General features: G+C 42.9%; 1 protein-coding gene across 1 annotated transcript in view; it reads left to right on the top strand.

Annotated features, from left to right (window-relative positions):
* LOC112558106 (semaphorin-5A-like) overlaps nt 1-24313 on the top strand; it is a 60905-nt gene that overhangs the window by 30073 nt on the left and 6519 nt on the right. The window contains 18 exon segments of the mRNA XM_025228313.1: nt 16792-17000; nt 17555-17656; nt 17841-18054; nt 18270-18356; nt 18882-18916; nt 19412-19578; nt 20056-20137; nt 20139-20195; nt 20429-20571; nt 20800-20998; nt 21440-21516; nt 21967-22103; nt 22292-22459; nt 22945-23119; nt 23233-23255; nt 23376-23473; nt 23475-23643; nt 24282-24302. Of these exon segments, the coding sequence (XP_025084098.1) occupies nt 16792-17000; nt 17555-17656; nt 17841-18054; nt 18270-18356; nt 18882-18916; nt 19412-19578; nt 20056-20137; nt 20139-20195; nt 20429-20571; nt 20800-20998; nt 21440-21516; nt 21967-22103; nt 22292-22459; nt 22945-23119; nt 23233-23255; nt 23376-23473; nt 23475-23643; nt 24282-24302 (2163 nt within the window).

The following is a 24313-nucleotide window of genomic DNA, read 5'->3' as shown; positions in this document are numbered from 1 at the left end:
TTCAGCCATAAAACTCATTGACAGCGGGTACGTCTACCTTTTAACTATTTTATTTAAATTCAGTGCGATCAGTTAATCAAATTCTTTCAAAATTTCTTTTTCGATTAAGTGTATGTATTTTTTTTTTTTTTTTTTTTGTGGATGGGAGGACTGTCCGGGTTCTACGTGCCATTACATTAGCCGGCAAAGGTTGGCAAGTACACAAGCAATTTCTCGAATTCTTCAGCTTCGGGTTTCTTGCGGCGAGATCGAATGGCCGGTGAATGGCGGGTGGCTGCAGGTTCATGGAGTGTAGACACGAGGAGACAGCACCGCAGGAGAAAGTTCATCCGTCAGGTGACTCATGACCTGATGAACCAGTCCTGTACCAATTGTGGTCGATGGCTTTGCTGTCAAATTACGGCAATGACACTGATTAATTTACAGGGCCACAGTAGTCTCCACTCGCTTGACATGATAAGGTCAAGTGTTTGGGGTTTGTGTTACCTCCTGGGGCTTACATTCTTGTTGCGTGGTGATCGCGCTCTTGGGTGGAAGAAACTCAAATCGAGGCTTACTGTATCATCAGCTTCTTTCTCTCTCTTGCTCCCTCAGTCCCACACTTTTTTTTAAATACATTTTTTTAGGTGTCCTAATCTTAATCGCTAAATAATCTCATTCAAATGTTCGCAAAACCCTCACAGTCTTTATTGCTTTATCTGGATATTTCATTTATTTAGCACTGCTGTTTCTACAGCAGACGTAAATTGTTTTAGCAACAGTGTCCGCTTGCAGATTATCTCAGATATTTATAGTTGCACCTAACTAGAGGGCGGATAAGACGGACTTAATACAGTTGCATGGCGGACACCCGCTGTCTCTACGATTCTCCACGAGTCTGTGTGTGTATAGTGTTTACTCGCATTGAACTTAAGTCTCTGTCCTTCCATCGGTGAGTGCGTGTGTGAACCTCCTGTTATGTTTACTTGACTGTAAGTGCGTGCGTGTGTCTGTATTTTGACTTGTTCCGATGTGGAAGTTGATGTGACCACCGAGACACACACCACAGATAACGACGGTCAGAAAACTGTCGGATGCCGGAGGCAAATAAAAGATGGTCTTCCTCGCATCCCGCATCCACGCCTCCCGGAGTTCGGTGCTCGGATTTATAAAGGATGGTGAGCAGATGTCATGAAAGGGTCAGAGATATGTCCATCATATGTCAAGCTATCTGCAAGTTTCTGTAAACGATTACTAGCGCTATAATTTGAGACAACCTGCTGATTGCTGCTACAAAACTGTAGTTGGATAGTCAAGATTCTAGAAGAAAATTCAGCCATTTCCCTTATTTTATCAGAGGTTAAGTATCGTTGCGAACTGCGGCTCAAATAAATTTCTCCCCTTTCGCAACCAGTCAGCCTGGAGATGATAAGGCGTTGACAACATTTTACACTTTTTTATGTGAAGTGTGAAATTGAGAGATAGGAAGGACGCAGAAAGTAAAATGAAAATTATAGTTGGTGTGAATCAAGCATCAGGTAAAGAAAAAAAACCCTACCTTGAAATCTCGCACAGACCACGGGCTTATAAAAATAATATTTGTTGCTCGTTGAGGGACTTAATGTTAAAATGAGTTGTGTACTGAGATATTAGCAGTAGTACACAAAACTGCTACTGTTTAATTTTTAAAAATTATTTTCGTTTATTCTTTTTCCCCTTTTTTATTCCGTCAAGAACGATTTCAATGTTTACGTCTTCACACAAGAAACATCCCTACATATTCAGGTTTGATTTTCGGGAAAGATGCTGATTGTTCTGTTTATATTTACCAAAGTCAAATGCTCTTTTGCGATCCACCATTCAAGATCACAGGTGATGTTGTCGTTGTAATGCTAGAAGCCAACTTACTGTAGAGAGATGCCATGGAGTTGTTTGTCGAAACATTAGAAAAAGGAATAATAAGAGAAAAGGTTTCTCTGCTATAATTCACTAAAACCGTAGAGGTGAGTGAGTCCCATTTGTTATTAACTCTTTTGTCCCCGCACGTCCAGCATAATAGTCTCACCTACTATACATACACACGACTTTCATGGAACGAGGTGCATGTCAACAGTTCGGTCTTAAGCCTCTTACAAGAATCTTTCTCGGAACGTGTGAATCGACGAAGAAAACAGCTTTTTGAATGAGCGAAGAGAAGCGCTTTGCGGCGAAGGGAGGGCGTTGGACAAGGTTTTGAGTCGGGTAGACAACAGATGTGACTGCTGTCAGGGTACATTCATGCCAATATTACAGCTCTGAGGGTTTAACCTACGACCGACAGAAGTGGCAGTTAAGCCATTTTAGATAAGAGAAAAGATAAGGCAACAAGCAAGTCACGTGACAAGTCTATGATATTCACCTGAAGAAATTACTGCAGTTAATAACAAGAATAACTGTAGTGACAAATAGGAATAACAACAATAAAATCAAGAAAAGACAAGAGTGTGAGCAACAACAAATACTGCCGGTTCCATCGTATGATGAAAAGAGGGATTAAATAAAGAAAGGAAAAGCATGTTGCTGTTTATTACATTTTGTAGAGCGCCTTTCGCTACAATACAAGGTGGGCTGAGGATGCTTTGCACTAACAGATGAAGGTCCAAACGAATATAAAGGCATTAAATTCACTTTACTAATATTCACATGCGCACACACACAGGGGAGAGAGCGAATGCAAAACAAAGAGAAATATGTAACAAAAGTGAGAGAAAATGCTAAACAGAGAGAGGGGGAGGGTACGAAAGTCTCTCTCTCTCACTCACTCAGAGAGAGGTTAAAATATGTAGGAGCAATTAAAGATCAAAGTGAGAGAAGCCCGTGGGTAAGATCAGACGATAGAGAAAACCGTGTTGTCAGCGTCTGGACTATCACAAGACAGCAGGTTCTGCCAGCAGCTCCCATGGTGCTTGTTACTTATAACTGAAAACGAACATAGATCCATGAATAATTTGTCGTAAAAGAACTCATTTAATTGATCCTTTCTATTGTTGTGAAAAGCATTTTTTTCTGAAACTGAAATAAACAGATCCACGATCGTACCACTCCTATCTCACCCCTTTAATCATAACATTCACATGTTTCAGTCAATAGATTGCTATAGAGAGAGAAAAAGAGGGGAATCGCAAGACTGACAGAAGTACTCGAATGGAATCCACCCTTCCTTCCTTTCTAAAAATGTTACCTTCTAAATAATACTAGTTTTGTTCATGAAGAGTGGACCTTAGATGCTCATAAGTACAGGTAGAACTGAATCTCTCGATGGCGTGAAGACCAGCTTCTTGTTTGTCACTTTCTGTTCCCGCTGACCTCATCGAGTTGCTGCTCGGTGAAGGCTGCATGTCTACACAGGTTACCTACTTCAAGGCAACAGCTTTTCGTTCTCCTGGTCGGATTCGCAGACAGGAAACCTATTTTTATCTGGCATCTTCGCCAAGGGCAGCGCATTTCTCTGCCACAGAGTTCCCGGCGCCTCGTGCCAACGCCGCCAACATTTTTGTTCTTTCCCTCAGAAGTGACGTCCCTTGTTTCTGTCCTTCCGATCACTAGTCTAACGATGTGGAAACCAGCTGGAACTGTGTGCGAGATTAAAGTGGCATGCATGGCACACAATGGCATTGCATGCTGTCTGTGGCGAACATGTGGAGAAGGTGTTGTGTGAGGCAGCTGCAACCTTAACATCGCCACGTTTGACATCTCACTGCTGACAATGGAATGTAGTCTGAAGGACCAGCGGCTTTCTGTTTTTATTATTTTAATCAATAATATTTTATTTGGCTTTTGACATAATCCGACAATCTTGTGGCAGTGCTTGTTGTTTCTCCTGACAGATAGGTAAAAGTATGAAGGCTACCGTAGAGTGGGTTAGTGTATGCTGTATAGTGGTTTAAGATTTATTACCACGCTGTTGTCGTCTGTTTTATCATCAGCTACATTACAGTTAAAAAAAAAGATAAACTTAGAGGCAGTTGGCGGCTTGAAAAAAATAATGGACAAACGGGAACGATTTTTATAGGCGGAAAAAGAAAGTTTGAACCGTTTAAATATTCGATGTCAGTGATTTCTAAAAAATAAAAAAAAAAATGAATGAAATAGTAACAACCAATAAAATGTATTCTTTATAGATTATCCAAATATTAACAATAGATTGTAAAAAGTACAGTCTTTGCTGATTGGAATAATACTGAGACAGAAAGGTAGACATCTGGCGAAGTAAAAAAAAAAAACAAATCATATCATTCCCACACACATTTGACAGAGTAAATGGTTAAATACTAATTACAAACCTTCGCAGTAGAGTGCATCTCCGGGGCAGGATATGAATCAGCTAAAAGAAAAAAAAAGCATGACACTAGAGCCAATAAATTAAAAGGTCTCCATCATCCTCGCACCGATGGTTGAGTCTTGCTGCATGGAGCACAGCGCTGAACCCGTGAACACGCCGACCTCGCTACTCTCTCCTGCAGGCGGGAGGAAAACAGTAAAATATGATTTATTGCTAGCAGACTGGCATTTGTGTTGGTAACTATGATACAGGGGTCTTCTTTATATTCTGTTTAATGGACCACGCGTCTCTTTCAGCCTCCCTTTTTCAACCATCTTTTTATTCTTCCTTTTTTTTCCCTTCTTCCTCGTTTTGTTCTCTGTCTCGTTCAAACACAGACTGTTCTTTCACCAGATTTCTGTGTCATCCTCTGTCGCTGCTCATGTTTTGTGTTTTGTATGAAATGTTTTTCTGCTCTGCGTTGTTTGGCTATTGTCTTGCACGACTCAACCTTTCGCGGGAACAGATTTTATAGGAAGGTGTGGAACATTCACATATATTAGAAACTGATAGCAGGAAGAAAAGATTCCGGGAAACTGGAAGACACACTTAAACCGCAGGAGGAGAGAGAAAGATAACTTCAACCCGGCAAAGTCCCGCTGGTTTTATCGGTTTCTTTATGTGTTTGCGTCTGTCCTTTGTGTTTCTTCCCTCTTTCATTCGTCTCCACACATCACTCATCCTTCCCCCCACCACACACACAGAATAATGTTATCATTGCTAACTGATGGCTTCCCATTATATATTTAACGGACGTTGGATGTAATTTTTGTGCTAATGATTGAAAAAAGCTGGTGTGGTATTATTTCCTCCTCGGTGAATGTACCTTCTTCCCTTCTGGGAAATATACAAACATCATTTACAGGTGTAACATTTTATGATGTAACGTAGACCTGCTTGTCTTTTTAGTTATTGCACTTTTCTCATACCTGTGCGTCTGTGTTTGAAGAACTGGGTGGGGAATACACAGCGAGAACTCCGGCATTCCGTGAAGGACACTGGTGAATGGATTTGGACGACTGTCCTTTGTAGATGGAGAACAAATTTCACGCAAGCTAGCGGGTCACCCATTGGCAGACAAATGACAGAGGGTAGGAGGACCCAGGCCAGTCTTATCGCACACTCATCTCTCGTCCTCGCACCACAGTTTCACACGGGAGAGATGGGTGTGTGTGTGGGGAGGGGGAGAGAGTAGTCGCGGTCAACGCTTCGTCTCCAGTCTGACGTGCGTGATAGCAGGGGCTGGACCCTGATGGTCTCATTTCAAACGATCACTTGAAAGCTCGACGCAGAAATGGCCTCGTTTAATATTGCTGTTATCACCTCGCGTATCTGTCTGTACTGACTTCCGCTGACGAGTGGAGTACTTTCCCACCAGAGCTCTGCCTGCGAGGGCCTCGCACTACTCACGGTTGTCCGAGATTCCTGACAGTGTGTAGTGTGGGTGTCGCTGTCTCCAGTGTGCGTATACCTCCCACAGTCTGATAAACCTCCCAGTCCCTGGTTCCGGATTATCTTTCTGGGCAAGGCTGTTGGTTCGCTTGAATCCCGGAAGTACCTGTTGGTTGGCTGGAATGCCGGAAGTGTCTGTGGCCTGTTTGAAGAAATTGCCGCACGGCACTGTGGGTGGTTTCTCTGGTCGCTAGAACAATCATTCTTATTGGAGGACAGATGGAGGCGGCGGGATGGACTTGTCGAGACGTGTTGTTTATCTCTCCAGGGAGAATGTAAATAGAAGTAGTGTAAGATAATTGACTATGTTTATTTGTTATGAAAACAACACAAGTGAAACAAATTGTGTTATGCAGTGGCGAAGGAAGATGCTCACCATCCTTGCCTTCTTGGTTCTTAAGCCACTTTTGTGGTATATATGATGTAACAGGTATTGCCATACTCAAACAGCTTTACATACTACTTTATATAAATATTAATATGTTAACGCTGAGTTTCAATGCTTGTATTGCATTCTTAGACGTACAAAACCCGAAGCTTTGGATTTAGATACTGAGTTAAGGAAGTCAGTTTCATGCAAACCATGCTGCTCATATCTCACGAACTGTGACCCTCGCTGACACATTCAATATTTCTGGCATTCCCTCACGTTCGCCAGCATTAAGCACACCAGCACCATTTACCACAATGCCTGTGCCATTCAATTTGTTTTACAACATCGGCACTCCCCCTTAACATGGTTATCACCCGCTTGACATCAGACATGAGGGAAGAAAGGTGCTGGTGGTCAAGGCTAAACCTGTCGGAGGTTAGTTTTTATGGAGGACAATAGTCTGGCCCCTACCTGGGCCCTAACACAATCGCGAGTGTTAACGGCTGTCGTGGGGGCGGCGACAACAACCGTCCTGGGGAGCTTCTCTTGAATGCCTTCCTCAGTGGCCGCCACTCTTGCTTGTGGAGAAAGCACCCGTTTATCCATGGAAAGACGGGGAAGGGGATGGGGGAGAAAGAAAGTCGGTCTTGTAAATTCACCCTCATTCAGCTAAGTTTTTTTATCGTAATCACCTTTACTTTGTGGAAGATCGGTATGTTTGTCGGTGGTTACTAGGACGTCCTGCATGTAGCACAGCCTAAATATTAATACAGTCCAAACATGAGTACAATCCAAACATTTAATAATAATCATCATCATCGTCATTATCATCATCAAGTTCGCGAATATAGTGTTATACCTAGCCATAAGGGCAAGCTTATGACTTAGAAAACAACTGAAACAGTTCTTTTTCATAGAACTGTTCCTGTCAGAACGGATCACACAGGTGAGAATCATATTTTGCTTCTCATAGAGCAGTCTGCGGAATACTTCTCTGAAAAACAATAATGAGTTCACAAACCATAGGAAGGGAAGCAGTGCACATCCACTGATATAGTGCTTTCGACACAAGTTCGATTTGTCATCATCCTTCATGCATTGCAGATCCATTTGCTGATGTATATTGCTTTTCTCTGGTACCTTATGTATTGACGAAACACTGCTGTAATCTTCTTGAGAAAATTATATGGCGAACGACACATTTATGTTTATTTTTAGCAAGAGTACCAAATGAACTGATCACAAAAGTTCAAAAAATGGCTGCTCCGACCAGTTTCACAGCTCGTACTTCTTATTTACGGTCATCATTAATGTCATGAAAGTGGATCAACTATAATACTCAGAATAGTCATGTCGCAACCACCCGTAGACACATGAGTAGAGGGTAGTAGACAGAGGAGGCAATAGAATTCAATAGAAGGCAATAGAGGGCAATAGAGGGCTGCAGATGACATTCAAAAGGTCCCAATAATCAAATAGTTCTACACAATGACCAAAGGCAAAAGCTAGTCCCCTCGAGCCGAGAAGGCGAAGAGACATCTCTCTACAAATATTTAGCACTATCTGTATTAGCACAACCCAAACATTAGCACAATACAAACATTTAGGACAACCTATGCGATTTCACAAACTATTAGCATAGTCAAACACTCAAGGAAAGAGAGTCAGAGATGTCTTACTTTTAATTTTGTGTGAACAGGAATGGTTTTCAGTTTCCACTTATTCTTTCACCGTCGACTACAAACAAGTTGTATACAAAAATATATATACGTCCCTTATTTATGAAAAATCATGAGCGCAGAAAATTAATAGAATTAAAAAAATGCAAACGCATAAAGAAAACTGATAAAGAAGACAGTATATCATTTGTTTTATTCACAAACACACAAATTCAGGCGCTGACACATCACACACAAGATAATAGTTTTTGTACGCACTTACCAAACCTGTTCTAGTGATACTTGAGTAGAATACCCTTGACTGATAAAACAGTTTTTTTTTTTCTTATCTCACACACATCAAGCGGGCAACATCTGCGTGTATGTATTCATGTTAATCTTTGTATTCATGTATGTACACATGAGCGCATGTGTGTACCACCTCTTTCTCCATGTCTGCCCCCGTCTCCAGTGACATCAGTCAAGTCGTCGGAAGAGAACGCCTGACTAGCCTGTCGGAAAGCGTTAGACGACGAGCATTACAGGCAGTGTACAGTGGTCACACTTCGTTTACTCTCTGTTCACTCAGGCGTTCGCCGTAGGTGTTGTGAGCGGAAGTCTCGGAGCCGCTTTAATGAATGTCTGTGTGGGAAGGTTTCCAGTTTGCTGGAGAAGGTTCCTGCAAGGGTAATGGGCAGTAAAACTCGACTTCTGCCGTCCCAGCGACCCAGCATTTTCCCCGCCCCCTTCACCTCCGAAGGCTGAGTCTTTCATCGAATTGTCTCTGAGGCAAGCTTTTAGGTTTTCTTTCCTTTTTATTTTCTTTGTTTGTTAACAGAAGGTACTGGGACTGAGTGGTTGTGGACGCTTTGCACACAAGCTGGTTAGTAAACAATGGAGTAGATCGGTTCTGGTTCTGTGTTCGTAGAGGGAGAAATTGTAAGCACGATCAAAATTCACAGAAAAGCGAAACCCAAGTTTCTCCTTTGTCCTCCTAAAACTCAAATACTTTTCAATTGTCTTGTTTGCCCAAAGTGCCGAAGAAATAGAACACCCTGCTTTCTCTGATTAGTGTGGCGCCATTACAACATTTGTCGGTTAAGACAAGCACATCATCCTGTTTCGAGGACTTTTTATTTAGTTTGTTTTGCGCTTGTGACCTGGAAGGACCGAGGGTGGCGAGGGAGCTAAAGAGGTCAAGCCACGGAACTGTCCTGCCGCCAAGAGCCGCGCACGTGTTTGCAGATTTTTGTCGTCAAGTTTGAAGGAGGATCAGCGAGTTTACCTGCGGGTCTCAACAGCTTTTGTGTGTTCCTTGCAGTTTGCACGGAATATAAAACTCGGCTTCATTCATGCCGTGTGTGTTTGCGGACCTTGAGAAAGCTGTGATAGTACCCGTACAGGTGCAAGGGCAGAAAAGAGGGAAAGACTAAGACTGAGAAGGTCAGGAGAAGGTTCTGAAAATGTTTGTGCAGTAATCATAATAATATTACTCCATCACGTGATCAGTGCTTGATGTAAAAAAAATATGAGTACAGCAAGAGACGCCACAACGAGTGCAGTTCTGACGTGGAAGATGATGTATGGGGAGGGCCAACAGGGTTAACCTTGCAACAAAATGTGTGTTCTTGAAGAAATTAGGTGAACTCTCTCTCTCTTTCCCCTCTCACTGTCTCTCTCTACCCCCGTCTCTCCTCCGCTTTCTGTCTGCTCTTTTTTTTTTCCCCTTCATCCTGTCCTTTCTCGCTAGCTCAAAGCAGTTCTCTGGTACTGTATACCCGACCTTTTCGGTTGTAAGGACCGAGTGTTTCGGCAAAGTAACAGTTTTCAGATCTACGCCACGTGTACGTCTTTACGACGTAAAGTGGCTTCTTGTGCTTCCTTCCACATCGCCCTTATCCCCTTCTTTATATTTCCTTGGCGTTTGGTCGCCACATGTACATGGTAATGTAAAGTTTGGTGACAAGATTGGCAGATACGGCAAAACAATTGCTCTCTCTCTCTTATATATATTATTTGTCTGTCTTACCCGTTTGTCTGTATGTCTGTCTGTCGACTTACCTTTTTCCTTTCAAAACAATCATCTCAAATTTGGCTGCGCACTTCTACAGAGCGTGAAGGTACTCGGGTATCAGAGAGAGAGAGACCTCTGTAGACCGGTCTGCGTACTCGGCTCTCCACTTTGTTGGCACGTGCACCATTGCCAGGGGCGGCTACTGTCGGCCGGCACCCTCTTCTCGCCGATCTGTCCTTTGTTTTCTTTGCATTTGTCTAACTGGCAGTTTTCTCTGCAAGTGGTTTAGTGGAGTCGGCGCTGCAAGTGGGTTCAAGAGGCCCCTAAGAATAAAGAGCGCGTGACAGATGAAAGAAAGAACAAACTCACGTGCGGTGAGGAGGTAATCGAGTAACAACGCAGGAAAGTTTTAGATGTGGAGAGTTGAATGGTGCACCACATATGTCTGTCTTTCTTTAAGGTCATTTTGCTTGTTTGAATACATGAAGTTGGAGTCGGAGAGTGAAAGTAGAATTTATGGACGTGTAGGTGGACAGGTGAGATAACAGAGAGATAATCACAGCTTCGGCAAAGTTGACTGACTTTAAAGATTTCAGCTTGTTCTTTCTTTTCCACTCCGTCCTTTACATGATGCTCATTCTGTCAGTGGAATGGATTTTGATGGTAACACAGAGTAAAACACTTGATATCAGCTCACCAAGCTACTCCTCTGTCACCTCACCGCCGTCTCTTAATGAGTTTTATTTGAGAAGTCACATGACACTACTGCACAAGCCTGCCTGTAGACAGACTTCTCAGACTTGAAACCTGCCCATCAGCAAACTCACCCCACATCAGCATTCGCTAGCGACTGCGCATGTCCTTACAGTTAGGTGACGAAGCACCGGAAGTACCGCCTGTGCCGACCGGCATACACAAGGGGAAATAAACGTCGTGTCGCGATGTGGACACAAACGATTATCAGACCTGACCTCTGCTGAACGATAAACTATCGGATGTCACAAGTCCGGCCAGACCAACGTGCTCATCATTTTTCTCGCTTGCGTGAGAGAGAAAAATAAAAGCTGATCCTTCTTCAAGCCATCTTTTTTTTTAAGACCTCCCCACCCTCTTCTTTCTCCGGATGTTTGTAATGTTTACTCTAGAGATTAGCCGCGACAACTCTATTAGGGAAGGAATTGACAGAGAAGATTGACCAGTACTTTGACCCGTCAAGTTCAGCACGCGCATAATCCAGAGAGCGGAAGGCGCGGCCATGTCCGCATGTTTGTGCTCGGGGACTTCTCACGCCGCTGTCGCCATTACTGCGAACCCGAGACGCAGCGAGCGACGGCATCAGGGGACTTAATGAGCCTCGTGTTGAAGGGTTGAAGGCGATGCACTATCGAGTTTCCTCCCTTGCTTCAGAATTATAAGTATCAATATTTTTCTCTCCGCACGTTCCGCAGCGCACGACAAACGCGAAAATAACATTATGATCACTTTGTTCTCCAGGTGGCTTCGAAAGAAAGAGATGGGAGTGGGAGAGGGTAAACCTTTCGATTTTAGATGCAAACATGAAAAGTATTCTTGAATTTTTATTACACCGTTCTGTTCGTCTTTGTGCGACATAACATCACTTATTTACTCAAGCATACGCACGCCAACAAACATGAAAACAGTGTGTGTGTAGACTGCAGACTGAAGTGTTTGGGTAAAATCTTTAGAGAGTTTGCCAACTCGCATCCTGTAGGCTTTACCACGTAGAGCCAATTAAAGGTCTGTTTCCAGACAGGCGAGACCAGATCCCCCTCCCTGCCTGCCCTCCCCACGAGCTATCAGCCGCCCGCCGCACCACGTAGTTGTCAGTAGAGCCTCGAGGTTGTCTCGCGTTGTCTCGCCGCTCGACCTCTCGTGAACTGAGGCAGAAAGCCCGCAGCAGGTGCACCAGGCTTTGCTGATGGCAGCCAGCACACTCAGGTGAATCATTAACAGACCTACCAGGGACAGAACCGCTGTGTTCCTCCAGACAAAGTGGAAACAGGCAACGTATCTTACCCCCGCAACGTAGATGCATTTTACGTTGGTCTGACGGCGCAGACTACCTTTGCTGTTCTTTCAGTATGTGAGACTTTAAACTAGCCTCCAACTCATAATGTATTTGGCAAGTACGCCATGTTGTGTTCATTTGAATTTTAGGAGAGAAAAGATGAACGCATGCACCTGATATCACGCGCGCACACACACTCGCGCGCATACACACTCTCTCGCACACTTGCACAGTCGCACGCAGAATGAGGTACAGGATGCGAGTGCCAGTAGGCGGATTGTCTCTCAGGGTATTTGTGGGGACAGTTTTAACAACGTGGCTAAATTGGAGGCTGCCGATAGCCCCGAAGCTCATTAAAAACAGAAATTTGACGCGGTCCTTGGAGGGGAGCCGGGCGGTGGATGCTGCCGGGGTTAGGAAGTCTGAGGTCGCAAGAGGGGTCAGGTGTCAAGGTATCAGCTGCTTCAACTTTTTTTCTTTCTTTTGTGTGTCTGTCCGTGTTTGTGTGCGCGTACTCGTGCGTGTATGTGAGTTTTCTGCACACGGAGCCATCTTATAACTTAGACATAAATAAAATTCATTGGTAACTAGCCGTAATGTTTTTATTAGAAATACGTGGGTATGGTTTGTTTCTGGTTCTAGAAATATGCAATACTCGGTGTGACATGCATTACTCGGTGTGACATGCAATACTCGGTGTGACGTGGAGCACTCGATGTAACGTGAGTGAGAATATCGTACATCTAGATGCGAGTGACGTTTTGCCAGCCTCCACGGACGAGGACTCAGCCCAGTTAAGAAAGACTTGCACTTATTTTGTTTGTCAATGACTTTCATTGAGTACCTCCCTCTGGGAACTGTCTTTCCTCGCGGCCCGGAGGGCGACGCTCGGCTCCACAAACAGACGCACTTTTTCTTTCATACCTGACAGAAACAACACCGGTCCGCTACCAGAGGGCGTGAGTGCGCACTCCGTGCACGTGCCGACCCCAAGTCTACGCATGTGCCTTGTTTTCTGACCCTTTCTTTTGACCCGTGAGCCTCGTAACAACTGAAACGGGATGAGAGAGGGGAGAGGGAGCGAGTTTGTGACCTCGTGTAGACGCGGAGTCGCTTGAGGTCATAAAGCTTGTCTGCAAGCTGCCACCCGGTGCCAGAGAGACGGGAAACACCAACTGAGTGAGGTCTCGCCCCGAAGTCTGGCGCCGACCTGCTCTGTCAGCCTTCCACAGTTTCGGAAGGTCGAAGCTGACGAACCCGGATGATAGGATGTGGGAAGAGGGAGGGGTACCTGTTGGTCCTGGCGACTCGGACCTAAATGCCGCTGGAGAAATAAATTTCAGTCAGTTCACTTCATGCTACTGACGTAAGATCTTCGTCGGCGTTATCATTTCACCGTTATTGTCATCCCCACAGTTCCCCTCACACCAGCCAATCAAAAGCCGAGTTCTCCGTACCCGTCCACGGCAGGTGGATAGCCGAGACTGACTCGTACAGAAAAGTTATTACTATTACAGAAGACCATAGGTGTGTCCGTTTGTGGGTTTTCAAAAACGCAAAATTTGTCTGATCTATATAGAATTTTAGAATTGAATACATATTTTGCTTTTAACAGAAACTGATAGAAGGCAGTCTCAGTAAAATGAAAATGTAAACATCGATCAACTTGGGGCACAGTAGCCACAACGACAAAAGGCTTAGTCTCTCTCATCACCGAGAATGACTGACCACGTGACCTGAGTCAACGGTCCAGTGGGATGTCGGAATGTCTGCTGACCGCAGGCCGTGGCCAGTGTATTTTGCCTACTCGGGCGACGTGTGAAACATGTGATCACTTCCGCCGTTTGAGGGCGGCGTGAGAGTCAGCGTTGGAAGATTACATCACCGTCAACCACTACGACGCGCAGTCAGGCGACGTTAGTTACTAGGGGAGGGGGAGGAGACCGCGAAAATATCAAGCATCCTGTGCAACCTCATGTAGTTCATAGTAACTACAGCCACTTGGTGTCTGTCTCAGTATTTACATGTAGGGGTTGTAATGGCAAGAAATATAAAAATGACACAGAGAGCGATGTCACAGCTAGGTAAAGTTGAAGAAGGATAACTGTCAGACACTTGAACATTCTGTGGGTAACTGTGACAAGTCAATGACAATAAAGTCTGTCTCATTCATGTCAAGAGAGCCTCTCTTATTCAACCATTCCTTTGTTTCTCTGTAGGTTATTCTTTTCTTTAACCCTCTCATTACTCTCTCAAGCGTGGAAAGTAGCAGCACTGCAGAATTGAGGTCAAAATAAGTGATTAGGTGTCAATGACAATGACCAGCTCAATGTGAGTAGGCAATTACTCCCGAGAAGTGGCTCATTTACAAAAATAATAACACAGAAAAACGAAAAAAAAGTAACAACAAAATAAATAGATTGTGGATCATAGGAAAGTAAACAACATGCAATCTTACATCTTGACATTTTAGGACACGCCTACAACATCACACATTCTTACACACACACATACACACACAACTGACAGTTCATCTGTTTAGCAAAGCGTCCTTGTTAAGAACATGACAAATAGATAACAAGGTAGAAGTGGACCGTGTGTATATATCTCAATGTATAAATAAACTGTGCAGTATGATAGTTGTTCCCTTAGTTCTCTCAGATGTCTTTTTAAATTCAAGTGTAAGTGTGGGAGTGAATGTTTTTGTTTTCAAACTGGCGTACACACGCTAAAATACAACCATTGCTCAGCTGTGATAGTAGACAAAAGAAGGTGTAACCCATTGAAAAAGCAAAGGAGGGTCAAGAAAGTAGAATCCCCCTAAGACCAACTGAGAGACCTGCGCGGTGAAGTCACAGCGTGGGCCACATTCCCACGCCGTGAGTCCTCGCTCACTCCTGGCCGCAGACACGAGGTGCAGTAAACACTCGACCATCACCAGCATCGTCACCGGGGGCTGAGAAAGCCTCGCCAACATGGAGGAGCGCGAGATCGAATCTTGTAGTCTTCGGGCGAGCACTTCAGGGAATGTGATGCCGCGCATCGCGGACTTTCTCATGCGGACGTGCGTCTGAACACGTTCCTCCCTCACTCCTTCACTCAAAATACACGTGACCACACGTCCTTCCTTTTCATTAATAATCAACAAATTATCTTGATAATTAAATAATGATTTATCAGTGAGTTTAAGTCTAAACTGATTTATTTGTACACCTACTGATGAAGATGGAGAGTCACACGCAGACGTCACAGTTTGTTTGTCGTCATTGCTGACGATCCCTACACACCACAGCGTCAACATGCACGCAGACGTCACAGCCTGTTTGCGTTACCTGATGACGTACTTGCAGACGTCAAAGCTTGGTTGCGTCAGCCCCCAGCACTCATTCAAACTGCGTGGCTTGTTTGCTTCATTAATGACTTGTGAAACAACATACGCATATCATAGTCTCATTCACTTTAATAGTACACGCACGCACGCACACACAAACCTTTCTCTTCCTCCCACTCTCCCTCCTTCAGCAACTCACCCCCACACACCCACCCACCACCATTTTTGTGAGCCGCAGCGTAGGGTGAGGGAGGCGATCATTTGCATTTCTGTTTTACGCACTTCACACCTTTACGTCTGTGAAAACAGAAACGAGCGGAATTTGACCAGTTCCTGTCACCTGACCCTCACAGGAAGCGTTTGATTGGTCTCTTCCGGGCCTCACTTTACCTTCTGTCACATAGCATTTCCCCGCAAGAAAACGCTCCTGTATGGTCACGTGACCGATCCGTAGACGTCACCAAATGGTTCATTCATATCTGTTCCCCATCATCTAAGTGAATGGCGCTGAATTGGCCTGAAGTGTCGCGAAGGGCCAAGCGGTGATCTTCCGCATATTACAGCTTCCGGTTTTCTCTGCAGAGCTTGGCTTCAGGCACTTGGCGATCCTTGATGACGTGAAGGAGTGTGTTTCTGGCACCCACACGGGCAAACTTGGGTAAGAGTCGTGACATGTTCGTACTTAGGTCAGATCCTCCTGGCTTGGCCGCGTGAATGCCCATCGGCGTGCCATTCAGTCTGTGTAGGTCGTGAGGGAGAAGAGCCTCCCGCAGCTGGCTTGTATATTTGTGACCAATGTCTATCTAACCAGCTGCAGCAGAAATGAAAAAGCCGTGTGTTCATGAATGTCTGGATACATGTGCAAAGACTGTCGTCAAGCCCCTCAGACTGACGATGCTGTATTGTTTCTTGTGATCGAGTCAGAGCTGGATATGTCCTCAAAGTGCTGTGATGCCTGCACATCTACCATATATTTATACAACGTGGCTGGCCATGTCATGTTAGCGAGAAACATTTCTTGGGTGAACTCTGTATTTTACGAGTCGGGCACATTTACAAAGACAAACCATCTATGAAAAGTTGAGATTGATAGAAATATTGAAGCTAATGTGAACGGTTGAACTGCAAATATTTTCAAGAGGTTGTTTAAATAGTTCGAAGCTTTCAGTGATCAGCGTTGTGAAAATGTTTCCTTCTGTTGTGTGTTCTACCTTGACGGTAGTCTGGGTTGTGATGTTTCAAGCGTTGTGGAATGACTGTGTTTTGTCAGGTAAGCTCATACATACATTTTCTCGTGCACAAGAAAAAAAAAAAAAAAGAGAACGGATGAACACACACACACACGTACTAGTGTTTGGTCTTTGAATTCATCTTGCAGACGCCATGCTTTCTCAGACTTTACCGTTAACTGTCGCACTACGCAGTTTGAAGACTGTACAAATGTTTTCTTCTCATGAAAGTGCAGATGTTTGTACCGTTGAAGCCCAATTGTCTTATTTTCACATGCTAAAATTAGCTTGTGGCCGTATGTCTGTACACCACGCAGTCTTCAGATTCTATGATTAACGTCACCTTTGTCATTTTCCTTTCTTCAGAATTGCTAAGTCAGACGTCGAATTTTCAACACAATGGCCTCGTGGGCTACACGCAGCTCGTGCTGGATGAGTCACGTGACCAGGTTCTGGTGGGCGGAAAGGACATCCTTTTCCGACTGTCTCTCGATAATCTATCAGAGCTGGAGGTCGCAGATTGGAGTTCGAACTCCAACACTACAGGAAAATGTTTGTCCACAGGCCAACCTGAGGTAAGTGCACGTGTACATTGTATAAATACCAAGCGCCTAGTCTCATTATCAGAGAACATCAGTGCGGATTCTACACAATGCTTAGACAGACTGTACCCAGTCATATGTTAGACAGACTCTGTACAATGCTTCTTGTTCCTTTAGTTTTCTTTCCTTTCTTTCTTTTTTTTTTTTTTTTAAAGTTTTCTCTCCATTTTTTTTCCGCTGAATTCTGACATCTGAACAGATGTAAATATAATAATTTTCGTTTCTACCCATTTATAGCTTCGCAGATCTTCTACGACTCTCACAAATTTTATTATTTTAGTGTAAAAAATGTGTTCGTAGATATTAGAAGTGGTAAGCAGCTTACTAAAAATAGAGTTTTCATTGTTAAATGAGCCTTTACAGCTCTGGTGTGTGCAAAAGGTTACCTGCTGTAGACACTGCGTAAAGGTCAACATACAACAGAACTCCACTTAGTGTACATAGAAGAAAAAGTGTGCTTTCAATAGTATTTTGCATGAAAGTAATTTGCTGTTAATCTTTGAAAAACATTTCTATCTTCTTCTCAGGAGAGCTGCCACAACTTTCTGCGCGTGTTATTGCTGCATCGAGGGAACCGTGTGCTTGCTTGCGGCACGAACTCTTTTGATCCTCTTTGCACCTGGAGAACGGTGAGTGTATTCATCATCGACTGTGACATTTTTCTGTCTGCTTTTCATGTTTTAATTAACTCGTCTAATAAATCTAAAGCAGGACATATGAATACATGTATTTTGTCTTTCCTTCCGTCTTAATCCAAGCTTTGGATGCACAGTCTTATTAAACTGTTGTTCTTATTCGGAATTCTTTTTGAAGGCCGAGAAACTTAGTGATGTCACAGAGGAGTTCTCTGGGCGTGCTATCTGCCCGTACGACCCCCGCCACAATACGACAGCTCTGATGACAGACAACGGCGACCTCTACGCTGCCACTGTCATCGACATCCTGGCCAGAGACCCCGCCATCAACCGCAAGATCGGACCTTCCCCGATTCTGCGCACGGAGCAGATGAATTCAAAATGGCTAAACGGTCCGTTTTACCCAGTAGCTAAAACGTTCTGAAAGTTAGAGATATGCTAAACTGATTTGTTAACATATTTTCCAGAGTTCCCTCCTCTGCATATATAAATGGGAAACCGTCCCTTTGATTTTCTATGTAGGCTATTTTTGTATTTGCTTTGTTCATGAAACTCAATATTGACAGACAAGGGTAGCAAGTAAAATGTTGTTTTATTTTGTGTTTAGAGCCCAACTTTGTGTCCACGTACGAATTCGGGAACTTTGTGTATTTCTTTTTCCGGGAAACTGCTGTGGAATACATCAACTGTGGGAAGTAAGTCTCTATCATGCCATAGTTATGTTGGTAATTCAGATGGTAGTATTTTCAGATGAAAAAAATGTATACCTTATTTACAATCTCATGACAGTTTTAAAAACTGAAAAGCCATTTTGCTGAATAATGTTTTTAACTGTTTAAAACAAAATTATGTACTAAGAGAGAATAACTACATCGAACTCTTTACTATGTTAAGGAGTTCTCTCCCTTGAAAAAAAAAAAAATACAATCTGTACATCCTACAATTCACCTCCAAAAACCAAAGATGGTTAAATATTGCTGATGAAAATGAGTGACTAATTGATTTTATTAAATAAAAATCTTTTTATTTTTTTAGTCTATTTCTATTTCGATATCTGCATAAAAGCTAAATTAAAAGTATGCTGTAAGTATTAGCAGCATTGCAGTGACACGTTCACTAAGCTCAACTCTTGTAGATAGCGTTATTTTTGAATTTTGTTCATATACGGCCATTGAAACTTTATGGGGCACTGAGTATTAAGTGTTTATTTATATTTTGCAGAAAGTTTATTCAAGGGCAGCCCGTGTTTGTAAGGTGAGAAGTTTTCTTTGTAATTCAGTGCTGTTTGCGATCACATCTGTGCACAGTAACATTACAGTAGGGACAGTAGTGCATGCACATTGTAGTTGAAGTTTGATATGCTTTTGTTATTCTTAAATAATAATTTATTATTGATTTCAAGACCGTTAATATGATTTAATATGCAGCTATCAATATTGCGATCTTGAGATTTGCGTTCTACTTTTCAAAATGGCGACTCACGGGTCAACACGTGACAAAGGATTGTGATAAAAATAAAAACATTAATTTTTGTATCATTCATTATAATTTATGCATTATCAAAAGATATTTAAGTCGCGACCATCTAAGCCGCAGTTAAACAGTTTGGACCCCAATCACCGCGGTTCAATGGCCCTACACTCTGTGTGTCTACTACAGTATGTGGGGCTCTGTCGTTATTGTAGGCGAATAAGGGGCTACATATTAATTTTGTGTAGTTTTTTATGACGGCTGAGTTTTCTGATTCAGACTGACCGAGGTGGCGCCATCTTTCTGGAGGGCAAGTGGACATCTTTTCACAAAGCCCGCCTCAACTGTTCGTTACCTGGGGACTTTCCTTTCTACTTTGATGAGCTCCAGAGCACATTCTACTCCTATGAAGAAAAGAAAGTCTACGCCATCTTCACGACTCCTCCGTAAGGCTTTCATTTGTTTGCTGCAGTGTGAAGGATAAATCTGTAGTAAACAATAACAAAAGAGAAATGATCATAAAAAGAGAAATGAAGTTAGAAACACATGGCTGGAAAGATGAAAATGTTTATTATGAACACATTAGTGCCTTGTAGAAATGAGATCTTTTAGCTGGAAAATTAGAAACATATTATTAACACATTAGTGTCTTGTTTGATAATGTAGCATTGTGTTACTGCATTGAGGATGACAGAATGTACAACCAGTCGGTCATGTGTATAGATGTAAATGTGTATCAAAGTCGATGTAACATTCTATTTTTGACCAATGGCTTGTGGCTGTTAATTCTGCTTCTGCTGCGTTTATTCCAATAGAACTGGCCACTTAGACAGAAGGAGTTAAAGACAAACATTTTATTTCTTTGCTTTACTGGATACTCGTGCATGTTGAATGACAAATTGCCTTTTGCATGGTGACGACAGAAACAGTATAGCGGGATCGGCCGTGTGTGTCTATAACATGACCTCCTTCGAGGAAGCCTTTAACGGGCCTTTCAAGCATCAAGGAATCGGCGATGTCAGCGTGGATGAGGCACGACAACGATTTGTCAGAGACCGAGTTAGTGTTCTCTCTTTGTTTCTCAACATATACACACACCTCTCTCTCTCAAAGACAAAACAATAAAAATACACAGACAACGCAACACACACACACACACACAAGCAGAAGGCGTTATGTGATGTTACCTTACCCGTAAGTTTCGTAAGCGTGCCTTATGATTTATTGGTGAATGTTGATGATATATGTTCATGTTCGCACTTATGTCATCATGTCTTGTGTGGTCGGCGGTTACAGAAATGCAACTCAGACACAGGCGGGAATAAGCGGTCGTCGGAGAAGTCGACAAACCACCTGGTGATGGGCATGAAGTACCAGCTGATGGACCAGGCAGTGCAGCCGGCCACAATCTCACCTCTCGTTGTCCGCGAACAAGAAAGGTCATACAGCGCTGCTTTACTGAACTGAATAACATCTATGTTTGACTGGGTTGATAGTGAATGAACTTACGCAGGGAAAGAGAGAGAATCTCTGAATGCCAGAAATATTTGACGAAGGCCCCAACGACTCCAAACCTTATGTATATGTTGAATACCTGAGCATATATAATTATGACGAGAAAATATATATCAACAGGATCTCTAATCTGTATTGGCGCCCTTTGACAGGTGGACTCACATCGTAGTGGATCATGTCGAGAGCAAGACGCACCCGCTGGAGGTCTTCTTTCTGGCCACAGACGACGGCAAGATACAGAAAATGGTGCGTCTGCCCGGCAAGTCGGTGACGTGTCTGCTGGAGGAGATCAAAATCGTCCCCAACGGCCGGCCTCGGCCAGTCAAGGCCATGAAGCTGTCGTCGTTGAAAGTAAGCTTTGGTCAGAGTAGTATGGACTATTGTGGCTGATGGACAGGGAGAGAGGGAGGGAGAAGAGAGAGCGAATCCACGAGCCCTTCCATGGGAGCTTGTGGGAACTTCTCATGTTTCACCTTCTTTCCATCGAACTTTAAGAAACAGTATCAGCCGTGCACGGGTTGTCCTTGTATGCAACTCACAGAACCTGCGTGAAAGAAAAAAATAGTTTCTCCTCTGGAAATGGCTTGTTTAAAGATGTACCAATTATCTGTAATATTTTATTGAATAGTTCTTACACTGCTGACACCAGCATCTGCATCTTTGGAGAAATAAAATATTCAATAAAAACAGATGGAAAAGAAGTTATTTTACTTCTTGTCTTTCATAGCTGTTTTTTTTTTCGAACAGGACAAACTGTGAAACTGCAATTAATGAGACATTTCATGCTTGCAGGGCGCTATCTACTTGTCCACAGACGGAAATGTTCTGAAAGTACCTGTACAGCGATGCCACAATTTCTCAGATAGAAGGTATGCATAGGACAGGGGTCGAGAGTTGATGTCGAGTGTCAGTCGTTGTTATAATCCTCATATAGTGTTTTGCTAATAAATAACTTGCCCCGAAGAATCCAGGGGGACGAGGGAAAGAGTTTGTGGTTGCAGTGATAGAACATACGTGCTTAATGGAAACAGTGCATTTAGTGTTTTGGGACACAGCATTTAGTTCTCACAGGGCACCTACATTTAGTGATTGGATAATGAGGTCTCTGCAAGAAAATGAGAGTATTATTGATCTTCTGTGGTCGAGAAAATGTTGCATTCACGACAGGCCTGTGTGTGTGTGTGAAGATAGAGTTAGTCTGGTACACGTGTAGTGTGTGATCTGAATATTGATGATAATAACACTTTTATTGTCTCCACCGCCCTTGTTGTTTGAAGCTGTAATTACATACCGTATTTGTGTCTGGCTCTGTACAACAGAACGTGCCTGGCAGCCCGGGATCCTTACTGTGGATGGGACACCCTGAGACAGAAGTGTACCCTTCCTCCTGAAGACAATCCGCGAGCCGAGTACTGGGAGCAAGACATCACCGACTGTCCCAATACAGAGTATCCACGTAAGGAGTGCTCTACAACATTTTTCATCCCATCCTTAAGTCCTTCATTTTTAAAAAGAACATGATCAAAATAATGTCTGTTTACATTTCTACTGTCCTCAGTAGTATATTACTGTTAAAGTGACCTATAGTGCATATTTAACTTTGGCAGTACCAGCAATGAGATGGTTCTAACATTATTTTCGCAGAGGATGGCGGCTGGTCCCGCTGGACTCCGTGGAGCAAATGCCAGAATGTAGGCGGCGATTCCATGATGGAGCAATGCCTGTGCAGATCACGGTCATGTGACAATCCACAACCAATCAATGGTGGAAGTCCATGTATTGGTGCAAGTATGGAGGTGGCCAACTGTACAGGTCGGTACACAATATATTTCCTTCGTGTTCCTTTCCTGTCGAAATAAAATAACTTGAAGTAATACCATGAACTTATTTTTGTCCTTTTACACGTTTTTCTTTCTGTTTAATGTACTCTGTATGTTACACATTCTGTTTTGTCAAATTTACGAGGGTTTCGTTTCCAAATGATAAATCTTCAGAAAAGATAACCGCGTACAATTTTGTACATGCGTTGTGTTTGCTCTTATTACATAAGTGACGATCAGAAAGGATATTATGTGTTGGCAGCCGCTGTTTAAAAACTTTATTTATATCTTTGTCACACAGCTTTACCTTTGCTAAAAATGTTTATCTTACTTTTTTTTTAACCATTTGAAATGGATACACTTGAGAACGGCTATCTTTGTGCACAGTTCCTTATCGCTTGTGTTTCATCCTAAAAGGATTTGTTTGCATTAGTAACTTGTTAAAAGAAGCTTCTATCGTCTTCCTATTTTTTTCAGTTCATGGTCAGTGGACAGAGTGGTCGGAGTGGTCAGCCTGCTCACAAACTTGCTGGGTTCGCGTTCCGTATAAGAAAGCGGCAGTGTGGCAATCCCCCGCCCAAGTACGGAGGTCGCATGTGTGCGGGACAGGACACAGAGAAACAGTATTGCAGCGGCAGTCCGGAATGTTCCCGTAAGTGTCCTTTCACCTCGAAAATATCCATTTATCTCAGTTTTCTAAGTTTTAGCCTTCTTTTCATTATTTATTTTCTCTGTCTTTCATATGTTCTTGAACACTTCCGAAAGACTTTCTGCAGAAGCAGAATTCGGTAAAGAAAGATAAAATTGTGATCATTGTTTACTTACCTGCATACAAACATAGACTAGTGAGATGACTTGTTTCCTTTTATGTCATATATTTTTACATGTAAAATTGTCGATCGTGACAGTGCCCCCAGTGGACGGCAAGTGGTCCCTGTGGTCTGGCTGGAGCGCGTGCACAAAGGAGTGTAATGGAGGCATTCAGACGAGGCGTCGCTCGTGCAATCCAGCCGGAACCGAGTCGCTCGGGCGTGCCGTGCGAGGGCAACAAGCAAGAGTGGCGCATGTGCAACACGCAGGATTGCGAGGGTATGTCTCACTCTTCCGCGTCCCGTGCCGGTTTCCTGTGGTCCACTTTGCTGTTGGTTTGCTTGTACTGGGCCTCTCCTGACTTTTTTTGAACTTGGACCTTAACTACGAGAGTTGCATAACTTACATCTTCATTCATGTGTAGATCTCAATCTCATTGTGGAAAACATCTAACCTAAGCTTTGTTGAAACATTTTCAAAAACAAACATGTCTGCTAGATTTCATCTAATACCATTCCGACATCAGAGCCAAAGAAATCACAGAGTATATTGCATTGCTGTGTCAGACATTTTGACTTTTTACATACATTTACTTAACTACTTTTCGCTTGCTTTCAGAGGCTTAAGATCATGTAATTAATGAATTAATTATTATTTATATTTTTATATAAATAAATATTTAAGTGATATTACAGTAATATAACATGTTCGCTTGCTAGATACTAGCAGCTGCAAGCTATAGGTATATAGTACTCAATACACAAAATTTAGTGAGTCCCTCCCTGTAATAGGTGGCCTGACTAGTAATATAGTATTAGTAATATATTAGCTAGTATTAGTAATTAGCTTGTAATATATTATTAGCGTAATATTATTAGCGTAATATTATACTATCAGCATAATCTTATACCTCCATTTACTATTTAGCATTTAAACATAGTATTACTGTAATCCATGTACTGTCAAATAATAACACTGTGATATGCTGTATATATTCTTAAAAGTATTATCCTGGAAATATCCGGGTAATATGTCT

The sequence above is a fragment of the Pomacea canaliculata genome, linkage group LG2 (genome assembly GCF_003073045.1).
Source record: "Pomacea canaliculata isolate SZHN2017 linkage group LG2, ASM307304v1, whole genome shotgun sequence".
NCBI classification, from domain to species: domain Eukaryota; kingdom Metazoa; phylum Mollusca; class Gastropoda; order Architaenioglossa; family Ampullariidae; genus Pomacea; species Pomacea canaliculata.
Note: the sequence above shows the minus strand (reverse complement) of the source record. Positions and strands in the feature narration are given on the sequence as shown.